The sequence below is a fragment of the Capra hircus genome, chromosome 25, assembly GCF_001704415.2.
Source record: "Capra hircus breed San Clemente chromosome 25, ASM170441v1, whole genome shotgun sequence".
Classification (NCBI taxonomy): Eukaryota; Metazoa; Chordata; class Mammalia; order Artiodactyla; family Bovidae; genus Capra; species Capra hircus.
In genome coordinates, this window is record NC_030832.1 from 8795494 (window position 1) to 8808093 (window position 12600).

At 50.4% G+C, this 12600-nt stretch overlaps 1 protein-coding gene across 1 annotated transcript in view; it reads right to left on the bottom strand.

Moving 5' to 3' along the window:
* Window positions 1-12331, bottom strand: part of GRIN2A (glutamate ionotropic receptor NMDA type subunit 2A) — a 445041-nt gene extending 432710 nt beyond the window's left edge. Inside the window, exons 1-3 of the mRNA XM_018041005.1 lie at window positions 12038-12331; window positions 11220-11410; window positions 9369-9800 (exon numbers count right to left, since the gene is read on the bottom strand). Coding sequence (XP_017896494.1) covers window positions 9369-9782 — 414 coding nt within the window. The 5' untranslated portion in view covers window positions 9783-9800; window positions 11220-11410; window positions 12038-12331. The remainder of the gene's footprint in view (window positions 1-9368; window positions 9801-11219; window positions 11411-12037) is intronic.

The window sequence follows — 12600 nt, forward strand, 5'->3', positions numbered from 1 at the left end:
ACTCTGTAAGAGCCCATGGGGTATTTGAACATATCTCTTATCGTCTCTGAGATTTATCTTCTCCAGGCTGAATTTTCCTAAATATTTATTCTGAGACTCTCATCATACGTTATTTAGATACTACATAATCCTGGAGGCTCTTCTTCTGGACATACTGAAGTTTTTCAACATTCATCTTCAAATATTACCGCCCCCCCCAACTAAGTCAAGTCTCCAGATGCGTTAGTGTTGCTGGAGACAGCGTCAGGTGGACCAACTAGCCACTGCTCCTACACCTCTGCTAACAGAAGAAAATTTTGCTCCAGTGGCAATTATCCACTCTTGGAGAAGAATTTTGATTATGAATTTCAATCAGTGATGTTCAAGAGATGGCATATGACTCAGTTTGGGCCAATGAAATGTAACAGGACATCTGCTCTATTAAAAGGAGAGAGGGAGGGCCCAGGATAAAGTCTCATGTTTCTTACTTTTCTTCCTTTTATGAATGCTGGCATGTGAAGATGCGACAGCTGGGACAGAAGCAGCCGTCTTGTGGCCAACGTGAACCAGCATCTGAGGAAGGCAAAACAGGAATGGAAGGACCTGAGCCCTCAACGGGCTACTGGGATACTAAACCAGCCCTGGGGTACCTCGTTAAACAACAAAACTAAATGTCCTGATGGTTTAAGCCAGAGCTGGTCAAATACTCTGCAACTTGGAGCGGAAGAGACTCCTAACAACCGAAAAGGTATAAGAGAACTATCACCTCTCTTGATTTAGACATTATATTTCTAGAGATGTGGGCTTTACTTTTTTAAGAACCCTATCACTTCTTGGGACCTGCTGAGTATCTTGGTCAAGGCAAAACAAATGAGGAAATAAACAAAAATCCTGTGATTGAGGATCACAATTTCAGATGCTTGCAGAGACCATGCAGTTAACATAAATGTGTGAATCTGACTAGATGTGAGATACCAGGGAGCGAGGAGGGCTGTAGGGAACCTAAAAATGAATGCCTTGTCCAAAGATATTAAAATTCAAGCATTTAAAAATACTATGCTGATGAAATAAAATACTAATTCATCCATGATCTCAGCAGGCAGTCCACTGGTTCACGACTCTTACAAAAATCAATTTCAGGTGAGCTGGAAAGTCACATCTCCCTCTTCCTGCAAGAATGTACATCCTTAAACCCTTCAGTGCAGTCTGCAGTATGGGTTCATCATTTCAACCTGGAAAGACTGTTTTGAATTTTAATTCCATCATCCAACATCTTAAATCATTTCAATTAAAGCAACCCGATTATTAACATCAAAATCTATATTCCCTCTTGACTCTAAGCCCCTTCCCTAAACCAACTGGATTTACAAGCATTAACTTGAAAGGATAATAAAATAAGAGGAAAAGAATAAGATCACAAGGATTCTTCAGTCAAATATCTTTGGGGCAGCCAGGTGTCCTCAGGCTGTCTCAGAGGTGCTTAATCCTTGGCAGAAAGAAAATGAGAAACTATATATGTCCACGGGCTTCCCTGGTGGCTCAGATGATAAAGACTACGCCTGCAATGCAGAAGACCCAGGTTCAATCCCTGGGTCGGGACCATCCCCTGGAGAAAGGAATGGCTACCCACTGCAGCATTCTTGCCTGGAGAATTCCATTGACAGAGGAGCCTGGTGGGCTACAGTCCATGGGGTTGCAAAGAGTTGAACATGACTGAGCGACTAACACATACACACATATATGTCTAGACCCAAAGCCCTAAGCCCAGTGCAAACATGTATTCCAATTGGTGGAGTTATTTACCATAAAGGTCACCTCTAACAGTCACTTTCACACTGGCCACATTTAATCTTCAGTTTGCCAAGATAAAGCTCATAGCAACCTGAAAACTCAAAGAAAGCTTCTGGTTGTCCCAGTGCAGAAAATATGAATCATTTCATGTTGGACTCTCCCATTCTAAGAGTTCTACGAGACTCATTTCCAGTTTCTGCCAGGGAATAGCCTCATATCACCACATTACCCTTCAGGTTGTTATATTATTTTATTATAATAACCCTTCTGGTTATTAAAAAGCACATGTACTACGGGCTTCCCTGGTGGTTCAATCGGTAAAGAATCCACCTGCAGTGGGTTCAACCCCTGGGTTGAGAAGATCCCCTGGAGGAGGGCACAGCAACCCAGTCCAGTATTCTTGCCTGAAGAATCCCCAAGGACAGAGGAGCCTGGTGGGCTGCAGTCCATGGGGTCACAAAGAGTCAGACACGACTGAGCAACTAAGCACACACATGTACTTTGGAGAAAAATAAAAACCACAAAATATAGACACAATAACAGTAACATTCCTATAAGAAGTATATATTAAGTATATATTAAGTATATATTAAGAGCCAAGCACTAAGCTACATACTATATCTATTATCCCATTTAAATCTCACAACTCTAGGAAGCAGGTACCATTACTGTTCTCATCCTAAAGATGAAGACACTAAGGCTCAGAGACATGAAGCAACTTCCCCATGATCACCCAGAACCTGAATTTAAACACAGACAATCCAACTCAAGGTTCAGCTTATTAGCCTTTCTGTAATGATTTTTTTTTTAAATGAAAACACCCATGAACAAACCACCCAAAGATAATCACGGCTCACATTTTGTTATGCTTCTTCCCAGCCTTTTCTCGAAGGCAATAAAATTTTCAGAGCTGGAAAGAGGTTTGCAAAGATATTATCTCCCTAAACTTTCATTTTACAGAAGGAGAAACTGAGGTAGAGAAAGCTGAAGAGACTGTCTCAAAGTCACACTGCTATTTGGAAATGGAATGTAAGTGCTCAGACTGTTTGTCTAGGGTATTCTGGGGTCTTCTGACTCAAGTTAACTAACTTGGTAGTTAGCGAACTCAAGCTAACTTGCTAGTGGCTTCCTGGAGGACCATGTTGAGAAGAATTTAGGGCTTGTGGTCAAAAAGGACAAAATGCTACAGTGGATTAGGGGTGGCAGCTGTGAGCATAGCAACGTGGCTGCGTGCACACCTCCAGTTTTCCACCTCTCAAGGAGCAGTCTGGGAGAGAAGGAAAGCAACCCTCTTAACAAAGGCCAGCTTCTTTCTTTATCATATCAGGGATCACAAATCCCAGTGCCTTCAGGACCAGCTCTGTAACATAAGTGAGTGAAGTGGGCAAACTGGAGTCTGAAAGGGGGACAAGCTTCAGGCCCATTTAAGGGGGTGCTCAGTCGTGTCCAACTCTTTGCAACCCCTTGGGCTGTAGCCCACCAGGCTCCTCTGTCCATGGGGATTCTCCAGGCAAGAATACTAGAGTGGGTTGCCATTTCCTTTTCCAATTTAAGCGGGGGAGGGGCACTATTCATCTCCAGCCACCTGTCACTATGGGGAGAAGCAAGGCCAGTGTTACCAGGCCTTCTGATTTTCCCAAAGAAGCAAGAAATTTGGATTTAAAATCAATGTGATACTGCCTAACTTTAAAACGTTGGCAAGTAATTCAAATTTAAATAATTAAGGGGCAGCCTGGAACAAACCACACTAGTTAGTAACATTATAACCATTCCTTTTCATGATGGCCTTATCAGAAGCCAACAAGCCCCTGTTACAAATCCGAGATTTTCCACACTCTTTCTCTCTGTCATTATCTTTCCGTCTCCCTCTCACTCTACCTAGAGAAGCATTTCCCACGCGAGGCTACCAAAGAGAAGATGAACACTCCCCCAACCCTGCCAGACCACATCTGTCAAGGGTCCAGGTGATGAGCAGGGACCCCCCCTCCCCCCGCCAAGGCCCCATGGAAAGGTCACCGTGCTTCTCCGGGTGGTGGCTGGTTCTCCATGACTTCTGTGAGGAGGAGTGATGACTGCATCTGACGTGCCTCATGGAAAAGGCTGAAGATAGGGCTCCCCACTCACTCTCCCAGGAACCACCTGATGCCTCTACAACAGGATCTGAGTGGGCTCCGTCGCCCTTCTGATGTGTGTGTCTGCCCTTTCCAGGAGCTTTCTGAGTTTAATGGGTAGGCTCATCACTCCCACCCAAACTCGGAGCTGCCGGGTTACGAGTGCAGCAGCCTCCTACAGGTGAGCTGTTACTCAGCAGAGCTACGGAGGCCTTTCATATGGAAGCCCCCACCTTCTGTTAATCCTCAGGATGGCTAGTGATTCTCTGCCCACTAGAGAGAAGAGGAGACTTGGCACACACCCATGGAATCAGTCAGCATTTGGGAACAAACACTGGGTGGAAAACCCTGACCCACAGCATGGTCAGTTCTTCCAGAAACTGCAGCAAGTTGGCATCCAAACCAGTGACTTGACTCACTCAGTCACCATATATTTACCCAGAAACAAAGGCAAAGAGCAAAGATCAGTGCAAGGTGCCCAAAAGAACACACATGCAGAGCACAAACCAACCTTACTAAAGGTGGGAAAAACAGAAGAAAAGTTTAAATCATTATGGTATACACAGAACATTCTGCACCATTTAAAATCATGTTTGAGAAGTCGATTTAATGATAAGGAAAAATTCCAAGACTACACAATCAAGTTTGAAAGAAATAAAAGCAGGTTGTGAAATATAACTGGGTCAAAATCAGAGAGAACACATTCAGCTGCCTCCCTCTTCTGCTCCTAAGACACAGAATTTATAGATCAAACTTTAGATATCTCAAAATTTATAAAATGCTGCTTGAAAATAAGGGAATCACAGATCAGAAATAGAAGGTGCTCCCTAAAAATAAATGAATCAAACGATGAGATTCTACAATTTCAGGAGGAATCAAAGTGCAGGGGGGAGTAAGTCTGATGTGAGCAGTGGGAGCAGAGGTCCCAAGATCTACCAAGGGGACAAGGGGCAGGACTGGACTCAAACCATGCAGCTAACCGTGAATGGGGACAAGACGTCTGCACCATCCACCATGAGTCACAGCCACAAGAACATCCTTGCATGTGTAATGGGGCCAGAATGAGAGCACCTACAGGAGACCAGGACCCAAGCCTGCACCACAGAGTGTACAGAGCAGAAAGAGAGCTCTGAGCTGAGCTGTTGACAAGACCTCTGGCTAAAAAACACGCCAGCTGATAGCTACAGGGCAGAAGAAGCCATAAAACTGCCTTGACAATAAGTTCACAAACAAAAATTCGAGGACATATGAGGATATCCAACGATCAAACTCTACAAAACAGAAGAATTCACACGGGAAGAAGAAAAGATGCTAGAGCAATCAGAGGAGGACTTCATAAGAAGTATTTTTCAAATCCTCGAAGGGACAGAAGAGATTTACACCCACAAAGTGAGAAGAGGGTTCAATAAAACAAAAGCAGGAAGGTATGAGAAGGTATTGTTTCAACAAAACAAAAGCAGAAAGCTGTTATGTATCTTAGAAATAAAATGAATCAGTGTTGAATTTTAAGACTTCACAGGCAAAAAATATATACCAGACACAAATGAAAAGAGCTGGTTAACTAGAATAAAGAATTGAGGAAACACCGTACAAACACAGCACAGAGAGACAGGGAACTTTAAAAAAATGTTTCGGATACACAGAGAAATTATTGAGAGACTAACTACAAGAGAAAGAGAAGGTTAGAAAGGAAACATCCAACAGATAATGGCTGAGATTCTTCCAGGATAAACAAAAACCCTGGGTCTTCTAAGAAAGTCCACAGGATGCAAAGTACAATAAACAAAACAATATACACACACAATATAATCCTGAACTTATAACTAAATGGTGGTGGTGGGTTAGTCACTCAGTCGTGTCCGACTCTTGTGACCCCATGGACTGTAGCCCGCCAGGCTCTTCTGTCCGTGGGATTCTCCAGGCAAGAATACTGGAGTGGGTTGCCATTTCCTTCTCCAGGGGATCTTCCCGACCCAGGAATCGAACCCAGGTCTCCTGCACTGCAGGCAGATTCTTTACCAACTGAGCCATGAGGGAAGCCCTTATAACTAAATACATAGAGCTTAAAACGAAAGAGATCCAAGAGTCCACAGTGGTTACCCCTGGCGATGAGATTTAAAGAGAGATTTTTATTTTCTTCTTTAAACTTTAATACACTTTCTAAGTGCTCTGTAATGAAAAGACATTATTTTTATAAACTGTCTGTGGAGGAGGAATATCATTATTTCAAATATACATATACACATAAACACTTTAAAAAAAAAAATCTGTCCTCAAGGAACTTACACTCCAGTAGAGGAGATAAAAAGTATATATAGAAATAATACATAAAGCGAAACCCACGCAGTAACTGACATGGATGGATGTAGCTAAAATGTAAGCCTTGCCTTTTCCCTCCGGTGGAGCAGTTAGAAATAAGGGGGGAAGGGGAGGAGGTGAGGACATTGAGCAGCAACATAGAAGTCCAGTGTCTATGCTCGATTTACTAGGACTGTTATGAAAATCAGAGTGTATTTCATGTGCATGGCAACAAAATGGCCAGACCAAGATAAGGTTAGAACTCTATCAATGTTCAGCATTATTTTCACCTCTAAATTAATCATATTTCAAGACCACCCAGTGATAGAAGCAAAAATTAATATCTCCATTGTAAATTAAATGAAACCACAAAAGTCTGCCACTTCACACATTTCAATTATTACAAAGCTCTGTTCTTTCCTCCCCCTTCCCCCCCACCAAGCGTAAAGAAGATTGGGGAAAAGGTAAGAACTGGGGAGAGAGGCTCAATTTAATTGATAGTCAAATTAACTGCCATTCTTATTCACCAAGACTCGATCATGCTACCAATTTAGAAGTGCAAACAATACAGGTATGTGCTGGGCTTTACCTAATGATGTCATCTTATGGGGGGACAGAGAGGTCTCAGTGGTTTGGGGAGACTCGGATTCTGTGGCCACAAGACTGAGGGCACACCCAACTGAACAAGGCAATGCCCATGACTGCTTCTTCAGAGCCAGACTGCAACTCCACAGAAACGGGCAGCTAAGACACAAGCCAACTCAACGTGTTGCTAATGGAAGGAAGGGCTGTTCACACCCCAGCTGATCTCTTCCCTTTAACACAATCAAGTTTCCCGAAATCCCACTCCTCAGCCCCACTCCTCTTAACATCACTTGCACATCCCACATAGGGGACCCAACATATACCCTAATGTTATCCCATGGCTTCTTTGATTTCCTGCCATCAAAACCAACTCGGAAAGCCCCAACGGTAATGAAGACCATCCAATTCCTTTCACCACTTTTGAGCCAAGGCACCCTTTTATTCCTCTCCTCTCCACCCCCTCTTAAATCAGTTTCTCATCTTGACATCTCTGAAAATGTCCTTTCTCATTTTCCTCTAGCCCTTTCCTAAAGTCATTTTTCTTCTTTAAGTGGGGTCACACTCATGTCCAATCCCTATAAGGCAGTTTAATTCTGCAAGAGAAGATGCTTCCACCCATATCCTCTGGACTTCTCAAAACTCCCTTCCTAATACCCTCTTAGAGATCTAGTAAGTCAGAGCCAGACATGGGTGGGTCACTGCATATGAAGGGGATGCTAACTATAAGCCCACTTCTGTTCCTGCTTCTTTGCCTCTAGTCAGATGGGTAAGTCAGGTAAGAGCCCAAGCCCCACAGCAGGCAACACTTCTCCTACTCAGCTTTTACCGTATTTCTCCACTGATTGTGCTGGGCCCTAGTCGATACAGAAATTTCACTTTCAATATGGCTCCTGTTTAAGTGCATGTTGCTCTGTCAAAACTTCAGAAGGGAGAAGGAATCAGTGGTGATATTTAAAGCCCAAATCCCACTCCAAAACCCTGCTAGGAAATGCTGTTCTCCTCCTTAGTGCATTCGTCAGAAACCAGAGGACCAGAAAACCAGAGATCTAGTTCCATCACATACCGTGTGGTCTTAGCTAAGTCCTGAATTGCCCTGAACCTCAATCTCTTCACCTGAAAGTTACAGGATGCTCTAACAGACTGGAAGACCTTTTCCAGTTCTGAAATGGCCACATATCAGTGGCAAGACACAGCTGTTCCCTACTTTTTTCATCCCAGAAAGGAACCCCCCCAAAAAAACTGAGAGGTGGCTGGGAAAATACTCAACCACACGTAGGAATTCTGCTAGGTTGCAAACCATTTAAAAGGAATGTTTTATAAGATACTGCATCAGCTGTGTATTTCAACAGAATGTGCCGCAGCCCAGGAGACCTGAAAGAATTAATACGGTTCCCAAAGGAGCTGGTGGGAATTGCTGAGGCAGAAGCAGTATTTGATTTGATGGATGTAAAAGTGCTTTGAGAGCATCAGAGGCAACGTGCTATGATAAACGTCTGCTGGCTCCATTGGGACGTCTCCTGCTATCTAAGGAACACGCTCCGAAAAGGTCTCGGGGCTGGGGGCACCCACAGCACACAAGTACACTCACACTTCCCTTCCTGACACCCCCCTATTTCTCTTCCAGGGCTTAGATAGAAGCACGGGGCACCCACAAACACCAACCCTCCCCTTCTTTCTCATTCTTCACCTTGCTTCTTTTCCACCTGCACTTCGGCACAGTTCTCAAACCAGGCCCTCAAAACATCTCACTCAAATCTCCAGACCCGTCTTCTCCGCACCAACACCCCCAGGTGATCCACAGAAAGACCCTCCCTCCCACTCTAAGCCAAGAGATCTGGACACCTTTCCTTCACTGGGACACTCTCCAACTACCAATATCAAAACCCATCCTTGGGAGCCAACCCTTCCATCTGAGGGCCTCGGAGCCCTGGGCAGTCCCACCCAGGTAACCAGTAGGAACACCCAGCACCACCATGCTCTGGGTCAGCAGTCCCTTCTCTCCACTCACAGCCACTCCCTTGGAGAAACACAGACCTGTGTGCCGTTAGCCTAGGGCTCCTCAGACTTCCCACCCCACTTCCTCTAATTGTAGACAGTCTGTGGAAACATGACATTTTTCTGCCTTTTTCTGTTTTACCTAAAACTTTGCATTTTATTCCACAATATTCCCACGTTTGATCCTTTAAAAATAGTTTCCATGGCTTTTAGTACGGGAAAAAATAGACATTTGCCACAACACAATCAGGTAAAACTGATACTGTAGGAATATAAAGCTTATTGTTTCAAGTTGCCCCCAGGCTCGCCTCTGTGCACCACCTAGCCATCTCTAAGCATTCCACCACCCCATTTACTTCTGCATTTACTGAGTTCTTCCTGGCACACCCAAGGTGCCTCCGAGTACCCCCCCTTTCAGAACCAAAGCAAAAAGCGTTTCCATTCGATTCCAGGTTGGAGAAGCAGGACCTGGCTCTCCCCAGGGTCAGTGGCCACAACCCCCTTTCAGATTAAGAAGGACGGACGCCAGGGGCTTCCAAAAATTTGCAGTGGCCGCCATATGACTGGCGCGCGCTGGGGTCCTGACAGCCCGTCGCCTCCCAGCCTTACCTTGTCAGCCATGATCATAGATGCGCCCCCGTGGATGCCCAGGATGGGAATGAAAGTCTGTGAGGAGATAAAATCCAGCATCTGGGCCACGGCCTCCTGGTCGGTGTCATCCCCAAACACCAGGCCGTGGATGCGCGCCCCTGACATGAGGTCACACACGTGTGTGATGAGGCTCTTGGGATCCGTGCGGTTCATCAGCAGCGCTACTACGTTCACGTCCAGGGGCAGCCCGGCCGCCTGCTCGGGGCCCCACAGGTTTCGCAGTTCACGCTCCGTCACGTCGTGGCTGTGACCCAACAGCACTGCGATGTTCAGCGCCGGGGGACCCTTCTCCGCCGCCGCGCCCTGCGCCGGACCGCGCCAGACCAGAAGGGCCGGCAGCACCAGCAAGGTCCAGTAGCCCAGTCTGCCCATACTCGCCACTTACGGTCCCTGCAAGGTGGAGAAGAAGAGTCAGCGCCGTGGCGGTGCGCGAGGGTTCTAGAGGAGGGGGTTTACCCACCCAGCCCCTTGCTCTGGGCAGCCAGGCACGGAAACCACCCCAGGGAGAGCTGTTGGAGTCTCTGACCCCATTCCCCATTCCCTGGCCATCCACGTCCCTCGACCCATCTGCAACTCAGCCCACAACTCCAATCCGAGCTGATTCTCCTTAACTGTCCTCAAACCCACCTTCGCATTCAGCCTCCTCTCTCCTCGACTCAACCCACATCTCCACCGCACTCCCTAAGTGGGACCACTTGGCGACTGCCCCTGACGTAGGCGCACGGAGCAAACCCTCCACCCACCCCTCTCCCACCCCCGCGAGTCCAAGTTACCGACCCCGCCCCCTGCGAACCCGGCGCAAACTACCGACCAGCCCCAGTGTGCGGAGGCGGCCGAGCGACGGCGCAAGGCTAGTTGACTGGCCCCGCCCCCTGCGAACCCACGGGGATTCATCACCCACCTGGCGCCACTCGGCACCCACGCTAGACCCCGCACCTCTCGAGCAGGGACCGCCCCAAGCGCATGGAATTGAGGACGCTCGCTCTTGCGCCTGAGAACCCGGGGTGCCTGGAGGAAACTTAAGGTCCGCCCCACCTTGCGCAGAGGGGCCAGGAAGCAACCGCCAGGAGCCCCAGGACCCGCCCCCTACACGCACGCGGGCACACACAGGCTCGGACACACACATACACACAATCTCTCTCGCACGCCATGTGCAATGCAGAATTCTGGAGGGGAGGCACGTCCCCCCCGCGGGCCGACGCGTGGGAGCTGGCAAGGAACGTGCGTGGGGCTGGGCGGGGTGGGTTGGCTCCGCAGAAGCTCTCCGACCGACGTGAACTGTGCCGCACTGGCCTACCCCCAACCCCAGGCTTTCCCACTTCAGATTCTGTTACCAAGTCTTAGGTGCTCGTGGGCAGTGGGCCGCGCACCCTCACAGGCACGCGTGCATTTCTGCGCACCTCCGCAAGCCCGCAGTAGAGGGGCCCAAGGCCATCCGGAGTCCACACGCGCGTCCTCCACCAGTGCCTACACATGGACCGCGCCAGGTGCACGGCCGCGCCCGCCAGCAGATACCAGCGTCGTCGGGCACGCGTGCTCAGGCGCGCGCCCCTCGGGCCAGGCGCTGCCTGGCGCTGAGGGGAAGTTGGGGCGAACTCGCGCGGGCCTCGGCGCTCTTCGGCGGAGCCCCGCGAGCGCGGAGCCGCAGCGCCCCCTGGTGCTCCTCCCGAGCCTCGCTCCTGCTGCGCCCTCTCCCGCTTTCTCTCTCGCTCCCTCTCTCCCCTGATCCTTCTTCTCCCGCTCTTCCTCCGGCTGACTGTTCCTTCTCCCGGAACCCCGGCGGGGCCCAGGTTTCCCGCTGGGACGTACCTGTAGCCAGAGAAGGTCGAGGATGCGGTGGGGCGCGCTGCGCGCACGAGCATCTCGGCCGCCTCAGCAGCCACCGGGTTTAGCGGGTTCCCGCATGCTGCGGCCCCCGCGCGCTCCCCTGGCCGTCCCGCGCAGTCCGCATCGCCCCCACGGGGGGCGGCTATCCCAGCCTGAGGCTCTGCAGCAGGGCTCTACCGAGGCGGAGAAAGAGACGGAGAGACAGGGTCAGCCCACGGGCGGGGGGAGGGGAGGCAGAGGGACGGGGGAAACTGACTGCAGTCTGCAATGCTCACACAGCCCCCCCACCCCACCCCCGCCCCCTGCGCGCACAGTGGGGGTTCGGCCCGAGCTGGGAAGCTGAAGCTCTGTGCCCGAGACGTCCCCCAGTGCGGCTCCTAAAACCGTGTGGCCGAAATGGAGAGCTTCACTCCCGGGGCGCACAGGAGAACCGGAGCCCCGGGTTGGCCACCCTCGAGAAGCTAACCAGGCACATCGGCTTTCACCCCCTGCCGCCTCCCCGGCGCCGGCAGCCAGGAGTAGTGCGGCCAGGAGCTTCTGAGCAAGCAGGGGGGTAGGGAGACAAAGAGGAGGGAATGGGGGCTGAGGTGGGGGGAGGGGCGGGTTGAGTTTGCGATGTGCCGGCAGGAAGAGAGAGGGAAGGAAGGACTCCGGGTCCCTCAGCCCCGGACCCCCGAGGGAGCTGCGATGTTTCCCACGCAACGACCCTCCTGCAGTCCTGTCGCCCCTCCTGTGAAAGCCTCCCACCGTCCTCTTCCCGAAGGGGCTATCGAGGCCCCGCGTCCCGCGCCGGCACTCACCGCAGCCTCTCTCCACATAGTTCTCAGCAGTGGCCGCCCCTGGTCATCTCCAGGGCTGATGGCTGCGGCCGCGACTCAGCGTTCAGCGGGACCCATGCTCCGGCTAAGCCCTCGGCGCCTCCCTCCAAGAGCCCGAGCTGGGCTTCCTGCCCCACTCCGGACAGTCGCTGCCCCGGTCCTCCGAGCGCGCGCGAGAGCAGTCTCCGCAGCCCCGGCTCCGGGCTGGTGGATGTGTGAGGGCGAGTGTGTGTGTGAGTGGATGTGGGAGCGCGCGCGCTCGTGTGGCCGGGGATCCCCGCGGTCCCCGGCCGAGAGAGGCGCGGGCGGGGAGGGGGGGTGGGGGTGGGCAGGCAGCTCCCTCTAAGCCCTTAGCTGTGGGGCCAGCTCCACGCCAGGCGTTCAGCTCCCCACTTCCCGGCGGGAGTCCGGAGAGCTCCCGGCCACCCTGGTTCACAGAGCTGGCTCAACCGGGCTCCCGAGGCGTGCTTCTGCTGCGGTCGCCTCGCAGGAAGAGGAGGAGGAAGGCAGGGGCGCCCCCCACGCCAACTTGGGGACTTATTCTC